Below are 15,901 nucleotides of genomic sequence, written 5' to 3' on the forward strand. Positions count from 1 at the left end.
AAGGTTTCTGTGTGCTCTGGCTTGTCTTTGTCCTCTGGTCCTAAAAGTCTCACTTCCTGTTTACTCAGTGTACTCCAGCTGAGGACCTTTCTAGTTCATTGCAATGACTTTGACAAGGTCATAAGATGATATAATAATAACACATGATATATAATTATTGCCCAAATCAGATATCTTTATGAGAATATCTGTGTAAAAAGTTGACTGCTCCATTATTCCTTTGGTTGGATTGAACTTTTCTTGCCCTTTCTATTTCAACGCATCTATACCTCTTCCCCTTCCTCATCCCATGTCCCCCCTCTCAAATCGTGATCTCTTTCTTTTTGCTACATGTATATACTTATGTATTATACATATATGTGTGTGTGTGTACACACACACATGTGTATATATAACCCACTGAGTCCATTTAGTTTTATTTATATGTACATGTCCAGCCAGGGCTAACTCCTGGGATTGAACAACCTATGCAGGAGAGTTCAGCCCTGGAGGAGACGGGCACTGGCCACCTGTAGCTTTTCATCTAGAGGTGGGACTCTATGGAGTTGTCCCTGATAACACTGGTACATCAGCTATTGATGTCATTATCTGATCTGTTCAGGTAGCTGGATTGTTGAGAACTTGTGTGTAGCTTCTCCATCATATACAGAAGACACGATCTCACAACAGATGTTTTGGTCTCTGGTTCTTAGACTCATTCCCCTCGTTTGATTTTCCCTGAACTTTGGGTGTAGGGTTGCACTGGAAATGTATTAGTTGGGGTTGGGCACCCCACAATACCCTCATATTTTAAAATGTTTTTGGGTGAGGTGGCATTTGCTTACAGTTTTAGCTACTGAGGAGGCTGAGGCAGGAGGATCATTTGAGCCCACAAGTTCAATACCAACCATTCTGAACAAGTGAGATGGAGCAGCTAATTCACTGGACAGTCTAAACCCTCACAGACATGTCTGAAGGAAAACACAAGCTGTCCTGCCCCAGCCTCATGCTCTAAGCTAGGAGTGAGCCCACCAGTCTTGAGACCCTGCTTCACTGTGCACACACCAGTGGGGACCATTAAAAAGAGCAAGATTACAGTTTGGTGTCTTCTCTATTTCCGTTTTGTTATGCTGCCTTCAGAAGAGAACTGTCTTAACAGTGAGACAAACTTTCCAAAGACTCCAAGCAAAACCTCCCAAACTCCAAGCAATGTAGCTTGAATAAAGATCACATACACACACACACACACACAAACGTAATTCTTAAGCAATTAAATACAGTAAGCTCACTACTGGCACTTTTTATATAGTAATAAAGGTAAAAGGGTATACACAAGCTGTCTTGTGGGTGGGCAGATACTATGCTGTTCTAAAAAACTGACTTCTCATTGCTGGTCAGTGTTACTAGAAAGGTAAGGAAGTCATTGGCCTAAGGTAGTAGCTTCATGGCTTTTATTCCATCAAAAATGACATCACAAATCCATTTTCGGAGAACAGAATACATTTAAAGTTTCAACAGTGTACAAAATTAAAGTTCGGACATCTGACCCCAGGTTTAACATGAGCATTATCTTACGAGGCGATTTCTTTCCTTTAGTAAGTGACTTACTGGGCCAGGGAGAATATAGTTGGGAACGTGCTTGCCTTGCAAGCCAGAGGACCTGAGTTCAAGCCCCAGAGCCCCTTTAAGGAAAGATGGGTGTGGTGGCATGTGCTGATAATCTTAGCACCGGGGAAGAGGAAGCGGAGACAGGCAGATCTGGGGGTTGCTGGCCATCGCCTCCATGGAGTGTTCCGGGCCAGAGAGGGACACACACACACACACACACACACACACACACACACACAGCATATTAGAGTTTGTATCATTCTGGAAGCAAGTCATCTCCTAACTCTTCATCAGCAAAATCATCCTCGTCGATTCTCTTTTTGGCTGCGGTTTTTGGTCTTTCTATTTGAGGGCCCAGTGGATCCACATAGGAGGCATCTAGGTTTCAAAAGAGATCATGCCATTAGAATAGAACAAGGAACTTGAAAGCAACCTAGACTCAGTCCAACCAAACCCAGTGACTCAGAGTGAACAGAAACGCTCTTCCAAGTCTGTGACCAGTCTGCACATGTCTGTTCTCAGCAGTTCCCGGGACAGGACACACGTGCCACCTCGGGGTCTTCCTCAGACCAGCTGTGCTGGAGGAGCTGGGCGGGGGGAACCAGCACTTGCCTATTTCTTTGTTACTGCTACTTTCATAGGGTTCATCTGTCCCAGGCAAAGCTCTGAGCTTGGCACTCAGTCGTTCACTTTTACTATTGGCACTATTGTTCTGGCCACTGTCTGAAAACAAAAATAAAAATGCATTTGTTTAATAAGTCAAGGATTCATGACATCACATTGCACATCTTAAATCATATGTGTTTGCCAAGAAATACGTAGTCTGTTTCATCAGAAGCTGACTCTGGGGGATTCAGGTTTGAAAGAAATCTCTTGTTGGAAATCTGAGCACATATAAAACCACCACTTGAGCATCTGCAACCTGCAAATGTGCGCTACTGACAGGCTTCAGTTTTATTTTTTACATGTACTTACTTGTGTTTATGTCTGTGTGCACTTGCCAGGCATGTGTGTGGAGGTCAGAAGACAACCTGTGGGAGTAGATTCTCTCCTACCATGCAGACCTTGGGGATTGAACTCAGGTCAGCAAGCATGGTGACGTGTCTTTCCTTCCCTAAGCCATCTTGTTGGTCCTAGGTCTCAATTCTAGAGAAGCTGTAAGAAGCTGCGTGGTTGCCCTGAAGATTACAACTGGGAAAAAAAAAAGCATCTGAAGGAAGGGCGAACGGGCGGTGCAAAACCAGCCTCATCTCAAGGCTGGCGAGGTGCCTGAGCGGCCACACTGGGTGTGGTGCTGTTGTGCTCTTTGTTTTTGAGACACGGTCTCATGTGTCCTGGGCTCAGGCTGTCTTTGAGCTCACTCAGGAGCTGAGAGATTCCCCTTCAATTTCTTATCTCCCTGTCCTCACTTCCCAGGTGCTGGGAGTGTGCCACCACCCTGGGCTGTTAGCATCTGGAGACTGTACTGCAGGCCAACCATGAACTCAGGGTGGGCAAGAAAACCTGTACCACACAAGTACTGTCTTCAAACATTTGAAGATGAGAAAGATTTTAACTCACTATCAGGCAAAACTTGTAAAGAATTATGGCTGCCAAAAGACAGCGCCTATTTGGGAAAAACACAATTTATGTTAGTCAAGATTTTCAGAGACATGGGCAATGGTGGCGCACACCTTTAATCTCAGGACTCGGGAGTCAGCGGCAGGTGGATGAGGCCAGCCTGGTCTATAGAGCAAGTTTCAGGACAGCCAGGGCTACACAGACAAACACTGTCCCAGGGGAAAAAAAATTCAGAGAGACTGAATACTAACAATGGTAGGAAATACCTGTATTATTTTTCTTTTTCTTTTTTCCTTTCTTTTTTTCCTAGACAAGGTTTCTCTGTGTAGCCCTGGCTGCCCTGAAATGCTCTGTAGACCAGGCTGACTTCAAAGTAGGATCCACCTGCCTCTATTTCCTAAGTGCTGGGATTAAAGGCGTGTGCCGTCGTATTTGGCTTGCTCTAGGCAGTTTTATTTTGTTTTCGTTTTGAGATGGGGATTCACAGTATGACCCTGACTGGCTTGAACTCATTTTCATCAAGGCTGTCCTTAAACTCACAGAGGTCTTTCTGTATCCTGGAGAGGGCACTAGGATCAAAGTGTTCAGTATTCCTTAATTAAAAACTATTGTTTTTATTATTGTTGATGTGTATGCATGATGTGTTTGTGTGGTATAGGGTCTTGTGTCATGGTTCATATGTGGAGGTCAGAGAACAACTTCCTGGTGTTGGTTCCCTCCTCCTACCTTTATGAGGGTTCCAGGGAGCACACTCAGGTTGCCAGGCTGTATGGCAAGCGCCACCACCACCTGACGAGCTACCACACTGTATGACAAGCACGCCACCTGACGAGCTACCACACTGTATGACAAGCACCACCACCTGACGAGCTACCACACTGTATGACAAGCACACCACCTGACGAGCTACCACACTGGGGATATTTATTTCATTTTCCACATACATACAAGTTGACAACAGAACCCTGAGATCTCCTCTAGGCCCTTACACTATCCTAGAATCCTGACATGTAATTCCTAGTCATAGAAGATTCAAATCCTGTGAAAAAAGAAACCTTAAGGAAATGAAACATGAGTTGGTATAGTGGTGCAGGCCTGTAGTTCCGGCTAGGAGATGAGGTCATACTCAGTCACATAATGAGTTCAAGGTCAGCTTGGGACATATGAGATCTTGTCTCAAAAACAAACAATTACTAACCAAGCAACCAAACCCTTGCCATCCTTTGATTAGCTTTACTTGTCCATTTGAAAATGTGGCTGGTGTAGTGGTACCCACTGTCACAGCCAGCACTCCACAGGCAAAGGCAGGTAGATCTGTGTGAGGCACAGGCTAGATAGAGCTGCATAGACTCTGCCTCAATCAATCAATCAATCAATCAATCAATCAATCAATCAATCAGCAAACAAAAAATAAAAAGCAAAATGACACATCTCACTGTATTGTAGAGTGGGTCTCACACTTCTGTGGGGTCAAATGAACCCCCTGCTTCAGCCTCCCAAGTAGCTTGGGTTATGGGCAGCTCACCATGCTTGGCCCATACTATAGTCTGAGGGGTACGTTATTAATACCATTGGGCACAAATAGGTTAATACTCATGACTGAGTCTGGTTGGAAAGGTGAGGAGAGGGCTCAGTTGGTGAAGTGGACTGACAATTTCCTAGAATTCACATTTAAGTCAGGGCGTGGTGCCACAGGTCTTTAGTCCCAACACTGAGGAAGCAGAGGCAGGCAGACCTGAGTTTGTGGCCAGCCTGGTCTACAGAGCAAGTTCTAGGACAGCCAGGGCTATACAGAGAAACCCCATCTAAAATAATTTAAAAAAGGGGGGGGAAGCCAGGATATTAGGTAAACCCACGCTTATAATCCCAGCAGTGGGGGGGTGGGGACAGAAGGATCCTTGGGGCTCACTGGCCAGCCAGCCTACTCTGGTTGGCAGACTCCAGGCCAATGAAAGATCATGTCTCAAAACAAAAGATGGATAGCTTCTGAAGACAATGCCTAAACGTGAGCTCTGGTCTCTACATATGTGTAAACACCGAGGTATACACATATTCATATACACAACTAATAAAATTAAATCACTTTTTAAATTATATACTCATTTCACTACATCAAAAACCAGTAACTAGTATTTCTGAGGGAAGTTATATAGTAAGTTTAGGAAATACAAATTTGGGGAGCAGCTCTTCCCTTCCCTGCCATGGCTGGAGAGGCAGAAGTCTGCACTTTGCCTTGTGTTACCTCAGTTTGTGAACCTGGTTTTCCTGCGGTGCCCTACCCTGGTGACTCCATTCTAAGTATGAAGGGGACGGATGACGGACAAGGCACAGACTGACAACCAAGTAACTTCCTCCTAAAGGTAAAGGGGCTACTCTGCTAATTATCCGAGTACCGAGACACGGGCATAGCGGAACTGTCACACAAACCACGACCTTCACGGGACCTCCAGACTGCAGGTGGGGACAGCACTGTTGCCTCATACCTGACACCAAAGCCTCTACCAACCTGCCATCTGACCACCTGGGTTGGTGCATGGGACCAACAAGCAGAGAACCTCTGACATCTTGTCCAGTTGTTTACCCATCAGTCCTGCACCTCATGGTCCTGCATGTCCACTTCTGCAGATGAAGAGTTTCCAGAAGCTTCTCCAACAGGGTTTTTTTCTACCCCGCCTCTCCCCACAGATTCCACATCTCTATCAGCCTTCCGCCTCAGGAAAGCCTCTCTGTAGCCTCCTTATCTCTTCTATAGTTATCCCCGTAGTCATCCCGTAACCTAACCTACACACACATACGTGTAGACATGATTCCTGTGTCACATACAACTGTGAGCTCAGAGTTAGTGTTAGCAGGCTAAGACAGGGATAAAAAAATTGGTGTTTGCTCCAGCTAGCTATCAAGGGAATTCAGAACTACTGGCAAATTGCAGCCAGCATAACTTTTGTGAATTTGTCTTCAAGTCTGACCTTGCGGAAAGACACAAATGTGTCCGTCTATCTTTCTGATATGGTGTGCTCCCAACAGTAACCCTGAAAGCCAGGCTTCCTGGATGCCACCCAGATTCACACATCACATAATAATAGGTGTCTGGCTGAGACAAGGTATACAAAGTAGAATGTGGACTTTTTTTATATGCATATCCCCAGCTTCTGCAGCTCCAGCTCAATGATCTGGTGGACTACAAAATGTGGCCGACTTTGTAACAGTAGCTGAACATTTGGACAAGCTAAACACACTACAAAACATGGCTGGCTTAGAAACAGTAGCTGAACATTTGGCAAACCAAACACCATGCTCTTTCTCTGCCTTATCCTCAACCCAGCTCCAACTCTGGAACAGTGCCAGCTTCCTGGCTTTACAGGCAAGGCTACTGTCTCAGGAATGCTCCTAGAAGCTCCCAGCAGGTCTTGGTACCGACTCCATCCTGTCTTGGTGACCAATTGTAACATTTTAGTGTTGTTGTTTACATATGCACTCTTTTCCCCCCTTGTGACAAAGTGATCCTTGAAAACTTTTTTTTTTAGATTTAGTTAATTTTATGCACATGAGTATTTTGCCTGTGTGTATGTGTGTGTACTCTGAAAATGCCCGGTGCCTGTGAAGGTCAGAAGAAGGCATCCCGTCTCCTGAAACTGGAGTTCCAGATGGTTGTGAGCTACCATGGGTGCTGGGAATTGAACTTGGGTCCTCTGCAAGAACAAGTGCTCTCAACCCCTGAACCACCTCTCATGACATAGTGATCTTTTCAATACAAGGTCTATCGCCAAACTAAGTAAGGCTAAGGGGCCTATCTATATACACTTCCATCACATTTTCTTCAAATAAAAATGAATTCAATTCCCAAGAAAGGCGGCCTTTGCTTATTGAGAAAGAATATGCTTCCTAATTAGGCAGTTAATCATAGAAAATAACTTGGGTTATGCACACACCCATCTCTGAACAATGTACCTAGCAACCTGTTAGCAATCTAGGACCCCAGCTTGCATAGAGCTTGCTTTAAACAAGAAGAATAAACTACTCTCCTGAGCAACCTTTTGATACTCCTTGGTTTCAACTGTACCATCTGGGAAGTACAGGCAATGGGCCAATCCGCCCTAGACTGGTTTTGGGTACATGTGTTCAAGCAGGCAAACTGTGTCCTTAAAGTGAACTTTTAAAGAGAATTCTCTACTTACCGTCTCATGCCTGTACATAATTTGGGCATACATATGATTAAAATCAGATGCATTATGGGAAGGGACATGCACAGTAAGCAAGGGTTTATGTAATCCAAACCTGCCAGTCAGAGGAGAGAAGCACCTAAATTGCACCCATACTAACCAAACATCCCCTCCAGTTAAACTCCAGGAAAGGAGGTCCCCAGCCAGTATCTGGAGCCTGATCAGGCTCCGTCTATCCCTACTGCTCTAGTTCTTTGCTTTCATCAAGTTCCCTCACTATTCTGCAATCTACATGGGCTTTAATTTCACTCTCAAGTAAGAAGCCAAGAACTTGAAAACACCCAGTCTGCTCCTTGCCCAGTGATAACATAAAATAAAAAATTATTTACAATGGTTGATAAACTCAAGGCAAGAAAAAAATAGTAAAGAGAACATAAAATGCAATGCATTTTTTGGTTAATTTTCTAAATGGTTAGAATGATACTAAGGGTTTGCTTGTTTGTTTGAGTTAGGGTTTCTCTGTGTAATCTGGGCTGTCCTGGAACTAGCTCTTTAGACCAGGCTGAACTTGAACCCACAGAGATCCTCCTGCCTCTGCTGGGATTAAAGGTGTGTGCTACCCGACATGACTGAGGTTTTAAAATCAGATTCAAATGCAATGATTTGCCCGAATTGAGTGCGTGCTACACTCACATAAGCAATGAAAGCAAGGACAGTGCGTGGCCACGGCCCTCAGCACCAGGATGGTCTGGACTGTCATGAGTGTTAACCACTGATGCCCCCGGTCAAGAGGGAAGGACACCGCATTTACTCTGGCCACCTGATAGCCCGAAGGTGACTTATCTTAAATAGTTACATGAAGTCACATCCATAAAACATTTTAAACAACCAATAACATTCCTTGCATTTTTCTCCTTTTATTGATTTCTGGGAACTTTCTAGTGAACATCATTACTGCACTCTGGCTGCACCCCTAGAAGTTATGTTAGGGCATCCAGGTTTTAGGGCTCCCAGAGGTAAAATCCTCTCTTAAATATAGCTAGGAAGTCTGATAGCAGATCCTGTCCAGGGTAGGTAGCAGGGGCCTGCAGTAACTACCACAGGACAAAGGAGAGACGAAGTACATTTGGGGCTATGTGTAGTTTACACTTCATTTATCCTTAGTGTTTTCTACCACAAATAACGTGCTAAATATCACACTGTGGGTACTTTACACACACACCCCTTCTCTCTCTCTTTCTCTCTCCCTCTCTCCCCCCCCCCTCTCTGTGTGTAACTCTTTGTCTGCATCTGGGTCTCTCTCTCTAATGGGGACATGTGCACATTCATATGGGGCCAGATGTCACTCTTCATCTTGTGCCTTGGACCTTACTTTTTAGAAACAATCTCTTATTGGCCTGGCAGTCACTGGTTAAAACAGACTTCCTCACTGGCAAAGCTGCAGGGACCCTCCTGTCTCCACACCCCCAGCACTGAGATTATAAGCAGGCGCCACTACACACAGCTCTTTTTGTTTTTTTGAACATAAAAGCTTTATCTATATGCATTCATTCACATTGCTCTTACAGTCTCCTGCACCCCAGGCTTGCCTACAACTTATTATGTAGCCCAGAATGACCTAGAACTTGTGATCTTCCTGCATCCTCCTCTCAAGTACTGGGATCTCGGGGTGCACCGGCAGGGCCAGCCTTATGAGGTACTGGATTTGGAGCTCAGTGCTTCCTGAACGACAGACATACACTCTAACACTGAGCCACATTGAAAAGATAATTATGTAAAATGATAACTATATCAATGCATTGTTTAGTTTATGTCACAACACAGCTCTTTATGTGGGTCCTGGGGATCAGATCTGGGGCCACCTGGGCTTGCATGGTGGGTACTTTACACACTGAGCTATTATCTCTCCAGCCCTGATTATCTTTTAAGAAATAAACACCCAAATTTAGTAAAAACTGGAATTCTATTCCTACTTTCATAGCAGCAGTATTTCGCCCATGGTGGTGGGGGAGATAAAGACACAGTGTGGCTGCGTGTGTTACTAACGCGCATAGGAAGGGGACAGTATCTTCTCTCCCTGCTGCCCGCTCACTCCTCAGATCACCGGATGTGACTATCTCTGACTGGCCTGCAACTGCTCTCATTCAGGTATCAAGGACCAACTGATCAATCCATACCCAATAATTCTTCAACCTTGCCTTTCTCTTAACACAAGAAGCCCTTCAAATGTCACCTATCAGCTTATTTTGGAAAGGAAGTGCCTCTTAAAACAAAGCTTTTCTAAAAAAGAAAAGTCTGCCATTCATCAGAATCTGTCATGAACACAGTGGCTATGACTCTTTCAAATCTGTTCTTCAAGAATTCTCCTTTGAGAATATAACTATGATTCTCTAACTGTAACTATAGTTTCTATATGTTCTCTAATCTATAACTATGATATCCTAATTCATTAGGCATTTTAAAAGTTATTTTTGGTCTTTTATTTGTTTTTTGTTTTTCAAGACAGGGTTTCTCTGTAGCTTTGGTGCCTGTCCTGGAACTAGCTCTTATAGACCAAGCTGGCCTTGAACTCACAGAGCTCCACCTGCCTCTACCTCCCAAGTGCTGGGAGTAAAGGCGTGTGCCACCACCGCCCAGCTACTTTTGGTCTTTCTTTCACCCCCAAGACGATACTGATGTAAAAGTAACTGAGGAGACACAGTCTGGCAGTGTGAGGAACTGTTGATATCTAGAAATACTGACGCAAACAGACGGACGCTCATCTTTACACAGTGATGGCTAAGGTATTCACCCTCTCCTCTGCTGATCTAAACACATCGCACACAATCAGCTGACACGGGAGACTTTGGAAAAGCTGACCCTGCCAGCTGCAGTCACTACACTACTCAGGAGAGGGAGCCTATGCAGGGATTCAATAAAGAGAGAAGCAAAAGAAACACTGATTTAGTGTTTTGTTTCTTAGTTTGTTTTGAGACAGGGTTTCTCTGTATAGCTTTGGAGCCTGTCCTGGAACTCATTTTGTAGATCAGGCTAGCCTCGAACTCAGAGATCCACCTGCCTCTGTCTGCCCCATGCTGGGATTAACGGCATGTGCCACCACTGCCTGGGGATTTAATATATTTTTAAATCATATTTTGAATTTTAAATGGTTAAATACCTGACATGTGAAGTGGATTGGAAAGGAAAGGACAGTGGCACTAACTATGGTTAGTGTTTAGCGGGGGGCTTCACCCCAGCCTCCTGGAACCCATTTTGGGATGTTGGGCAGAAAGTTCAATTTCAAAGCTCCCTCCCCTGGGAGTTGCCTCAGTCCAAACGCCACCTCCAAGAAAGCAGGCCAAACAGTGAGGGAGGGCCAAGAAAGTCTGCCAAAAGGTAATCCCTCCCCAGAGAAGGGCAAGATCACGCCCACAGGGTATTTAAATTGCCCCCCCCCCAGAGAGAATGAACACATGGTCTCCCCTTTTCCCTTCTTGTTTCCCCATATGGGCCACCTGGGAGTGCTGGTGCCCATTAAACCTGGGTATCTGTTAATCTGGTCTGATTGGGATTATCTGCGTCGGTGGATAACAGTTAGGAACTTGATATGCATGTATTTGCTGGTAGAGCGGTACCCCAGGGCATGTTGGTACACACTAGAAACCCCTGAATTTTGGAGACTGAGGCAGGATTGAAAGCTGAAGGACAGCTTGGATTACATAACAGTATTCTCTCTCTCTCTCTCTCTCTCTCTCTCTCTCTCTCTCTCTCTCTCTCTCTCTCTCTCTCTCTCTCTCTGTTTCCCTCCCTCCCTCTCTCCCTCCCTCCCTCCCTCCCTTCCTTTCTGTTTTTTCGAGACAGGGTCTTTCTGTGTAACAGCTCTGGCTGTCCTAGAACTCACAGAGATCTGCCTGCATCTGCCTCCTGTGTGCTGGGATTAAAGGTGTACACCACTAGCACCCAGCTTTCTTTCTTTTTTTGACAGGGTTTCTCTGTGAGTCCTGGAACTTGCTCTGTAGACCAAGGAGGCCCTGAATCTTCCTGCCTCTGCCTTGAGAATGCTGAGACTAATGGCATGCACCACCACACCTGGCTCAGCAAGACCTATTTCAACACAAAGAGAAATACAGCTAGGAAGATCAGAAGGAAAACAAAGGAATAACTGATAAAAAAAAAAAGTTTGTGGGTTGTGCCAGCAGTGGTGGCTTATGCCTTGAATCTTAGCATTTGGGAGTTCAAGGCCAGCCTAGTCTGCAGACCAAGTTCCAAGACAGCCAATGCTACAAGAGAAACCTTGTCTTGAAAAACCAAAAAAGAAAAAAAAAAAAGAAAGAAAAAAAGGTTGTGTGTATGTATAAACATACAATAGATATACATAAAATTCCCATGATGCTGGCAAGGTGGTCCAGCAGGCAGAGGTGCTTGCCATCAAGCCTGACAACTTGAGTCTGATCTCTGGGACCTAGGTGGTAGAAGGAGAGAACAGATTGTGTGTGTGTGTGTGTGTGTGTGTGTGTGTGTGTGCACATGTGTGGAGGGCAGAGACAACTGTGGAGTCAGTTTGACCTTTGCCTGAGTTCTGGGAACTGAGGTTAGTTTGCCTGGCTTTCAGGGCAAGTGCCTTTACTGCGTTACCTCACTAGCTGTGACAGTCACTGCTAACTCCTCGCCTGGGAGGTGAATCTCTGTGTACCCCTGTGGGAAGCTGTCTAGATTAAGTCAGCCTTTCTGTTAAAAGCGAATCTCTTCAGTGAGCCAGCAAAGTGTTTCTTTCCTGGGGCTTTCATGTACTTGTACATGTTCCTCCAGTGGCCGGAAACAAACTCGGGCAGCACAGTGGCTCAGCGAGTAAAAACACGGGCTTGAGTTCGACCCGCAGAACCAACTCAACAAACTTGTCCTCCGGCCTCCACATACATTTTATGACACAGGGGTGCCCTTCCGTCACACGTAAGCACACACAATAAAGAAACAATAGAAAATACGGATGTGGTACTAGGGTGGACGGCAGCATCTCCAGTTGTGCCAAGTGAAGTCAGAGCACCGTACTGGTCCTTACGCAGTGGAGGCCCACGCCAGTCATTACTTTAAAAGCTCTTGGTGTAAACTCACTTCTTCCTCTTGGCAGCCCCTGCAGGTGGGTCCTAGTCTCTCGTGTTACTGACAGGGAACTAGAACCAAAGGCTTGATGACTTGCCCAGGTTCACTTACAATATGGTTTGACAAGGGAGTTCAGGGACTGGGGACTAAGCATAGTGATCTTAAACTCAGCACAAGCTAAGGCCAGAGGAGAAGCAAACATTCTCCTGAAAACACAGAAGTGTACTGCAAACCCACAAAGCTGTTAAGGGAGATGTCTCTGCAGGTAGCTGAGGTGTAGAGAGCTAACAAAGTTTGAGGAGAAGGGCATGGACATGGAATCTCACGGCCCAAGAAGTTCATTTGCTCAGATCGCTGAAAACTGGCACTTAGATCATGGGACAGTATCACATGTCACTACCATCACAGAAAGCTCAGCCTGAGCAGGGCCTGACACTATAGACCTGAGACTTTTCATACACACAGCAAGCTAGGGAAAGGTTACACATTTCTCAGTGGCTGGGGAAAGGCAAAGGAGAATATATTGAAACATTTGAATATCACGGTCTTCATATCCTTATGTCTAATAATTTAGTCTGATGCCCATTCATTTGTATAATGTGCAAAGATGCTTTCATAATTCAATGGCAGGATGGAGTCATATCACTGACATGTGGTCTGTAATCCTAGATTATCTATGCATGGTCTGGCTTGGCTTACAGAATTACTAAGCCAAATGGAATGCCCAGAGCATCTTAACAGTGGGCACCATGTGCAAAGTTCCGGATGCCAGTACTGAGGGATTTTGGCATGTGTGTCCCTCTATCCTCTAATACTTGTCCCTAAGAAGGCATACGTGCTGCGAAGTGGTCAGAAACGAGGGTGTCCAGCAAAGCCATCAATCTGATCTCTGAGTGAAGGGGCTGCTCAAGGTGCAATACTCAGAGACATGACAGTCCCCAGCCCGGCCCCTGGGGCTTGCTTCTCCACAGGAGTGGTCCACTCCCTTCCTCCAGGTGACTCAGGTGTAGTGCCTCCTTGGCAAGAAGACGGTAGCGACCACTCCAGACCAAATCTGGGGATCTCTCCATTCCTGGAGGCATGAGTGTGGCCTTTTCAGTCTCTGCTTGTAAAACCATGAAAATCCAGAAAACTATTGAAAGGTGTTTTCTAAACAAAAACAACAAAAACTGGCCTGCTTTGGGATTATAATCTCCAATTCAAATTTGGACTTTTACAAAACTAAGATGCCCTTCAGAAAGTGACTGAAAGGTGGATTTCTGTTCACTGAGCCATAGTGATTTCTGTTCATTACAAAGTCACTCGGAGCAAAACGTACATTTCCACTGGAGCAGTTCACATCCACGACACTGTCAAAAATCACATGAAAAAGCACAGGAAGCCACTACAGTTACACAGAGCAAACAAAAAAGAGCAATTTACAACAGAGTCTTTAGTAACATAGTGCTCAGGTGAGCCCACAGACAGTGCCAGGGGATGTCGGGCAGCGCTTTACCGGGAAGCATCCTTGGACTGGAGAACGCATACACGAGAAGCAGACACGCAAACAGTTTCCTGGCCTCCTAAAGGGAGCCAGCACACTAGGTGAGAACAGGGTTTTTCTCCTCCTTCATTTACCACGAGAGCAGAAACACTGGGACTACTCTGAAACTGTGGAATATGTGGTTCTCATTTTGGATGCCGACATTCTTTTCTATTTTATTTATTTATTTATTTTGAGATAGGGTTTCACTGTATAACAGCTCTAGCTGTTCTGTAAGTTGCTTTGTAGACCAGACTGGCCTTGAACTCACAGAGATCCACCTGCCTCTGCCTCCTGAGTGCTGAGATTAAAGATGTGCCCCACCACAGCTGGATGCTGACATTCTTGATTTAATTTTTTTTGCATGTCTATCAATATGCTGCTAAACCCTGACCCCCAAACTCTGCTTATAAAAAGCAATGCTTTTTTTTTTTTTACTTTGAGTAGTTAAAAATATTTAAATTCACTTGATTTTAGTTAATTCTGTAAAAACAAAGTTCTGAAAATCCTGGGCATGGCCTCAGTACGTGGGAGGCTGAAGCAGGAGCATGGCTGCAGGTTTCAAGGTGAACCTGGGCCACCACAGCAAGTGTGTCTCAAAAACACCACAGCAGAGAGTATCATGTACTTGAGGACATGTGTGGCCAGGCAGTGTGGAGGCTGGCTCCACGGCTGTGCACATAAGGGAAGAGGCATTTCAAGGTGAGCCCCTGTAGTGCCAGTGCCAGGGTGAGACCTAAGGCTGGATGATCACACTGGCACGCACTGGGAACCGGCTATGGGAACAACAGAATGACCTCTGCCTGTAACTGCATCACACTTAGCTTTGGCATTAATCGAATGGAGCCATGGTTCTTCCAGCATGGGCTGGGGTGCCCCTGCAGGGACAGGACTGGCAGCTCCTCATACTCGGCAGTGAGACCCTAGGAGTCTTCAGCAGTCTGACAAGCCTTCTGCATGACTCTGAGGCTGGAGCTACTTGGAGAAGGAGAGGTGATCTAGTCTGATCCAAAAACACAAACCCAACACACCAGAGCTCTCAGAGGTGAACCCTGCAGACAGCTACACTATACAACCATGATCCTGACACAGTTGGGTTCCTTGTATCCTTCTCCGATCAGACTTTCAAAGCTAGTTTCCGCCCTTATATTTTTTTTTTGGTTTTTTTTTTTTGAGACACGGTTTCTCTGTGTAGCCCTGACTATCCCAGAACTCTGTAGACCAGGCTGGCCTCAGAGTCAGAGATCCACCTATCTCTTAGGTGCTGGGACTAAAGGCGTGCGCCACCATGCCTGGTTCCCGCATTTGTTTTTACCACATTGTACTTGCTTCAGGAGGGCTTTGTGCAGATCTCTGCTGAAAGCCTTTCTTCCCCATCTGATCTGTGGATGTGTGGAGGCTGAGTGCTGTCCTGCTGCAGAGACTGCCAGGAATCACGGGTTCACCGTGGACGTGTGGAGAGGCTCCCTCTAGGACCCCTAAATGGGAGTAATGGGGATGGGAAGGTGGAGCACCTGAGGACAGGGGGCCACTGTAGTGGGCTTGCGGGTGTCCTGGGGCAGGAGCAAGGGGCTCCCAAGGCAGACAGAAGAAGGCAGGCATAGCCTGTTTATGCTGACTGCAGGGTGGGTGCTGAGAGAGGTGTTCACATCCGACAGCAGGATGAAGTGAAGACGTCGGGACTGACGTGCTTGAGGTGTCAGAAACAGGGAACATTTAAGGCCAGCGCTAGGAGAAGCCGCAGCACCCGGGGAAGGTCCTGGGCAGCCCTTTAAACCGGTGCCAAGCAAACCAAGCGACATGAGGCCCTGCGTGGAAAGTGTCACCAGGGCCAAGTTTCTCCTTGGAACGGCTTTTTGTGAGTATAAAGCTCACTGTGTGCTGGCAGTATTTGTTTTGGCCTGAAATGGACTGGATGGGAGGAAAGCAGAATTGGTTAAAACTGGCAGTGGAGCAGTGGGGAGGCAGGGGCTGGGGCAGCTTCCCCTGACAC

General features: G+C 45.8%; 1 protein-coding gene across 2 annotated transcripts in view; it reads right to left on the reverse strand.

Annotated features, from left to right (window-relative positions):
• Nucleotides 1-1,413: 1,413 nt before the first annotated feature.
• Ift88 (intraflagellar transport 88) overlaps nt 1,414-15,901 on the reverse strand; it is a 108,251-nt gene continuing 93,763 nt past the window's right edge. The window contains exons 25-26 of one of the 2 annotated variants that reach the window (XM_038310435.1): nt 2,200-2,310; nt 1,414-1,965 (exon numbers count right to left, since the gene is read on the reverse strand). In XM_038310435.1, the coding sequence (XP_038166363.1) occupies nt 1,844-1,965; nt 2,200-2,310 (233 nt within the window). In that variant the 3' untranslated portion in view covers nt 1,414-1,843. The remainder of the gene's footprint in view (nt 1,966-2,199; nt 2,311-15,901) is intronic. The other variant, XM_038310436.1, reaches the window with a different exon arrangement.

The sequence above is a fragment of the Arvicola amphibius genome, chromosome 13 (assembly GCF_903992535.2).
Source record: "Arvicola amphibius chromosome 13, mArvAmp1.2, whole genome shotgun sequence".
In the NCBI taxonomy this organism is placed as follows: domain Eukaryota; kingdom Metazoa; phylum Chordata; class Mammalia; order Rodentia; family Cricetidae; genus Arvicola; species Arvicola amphibius.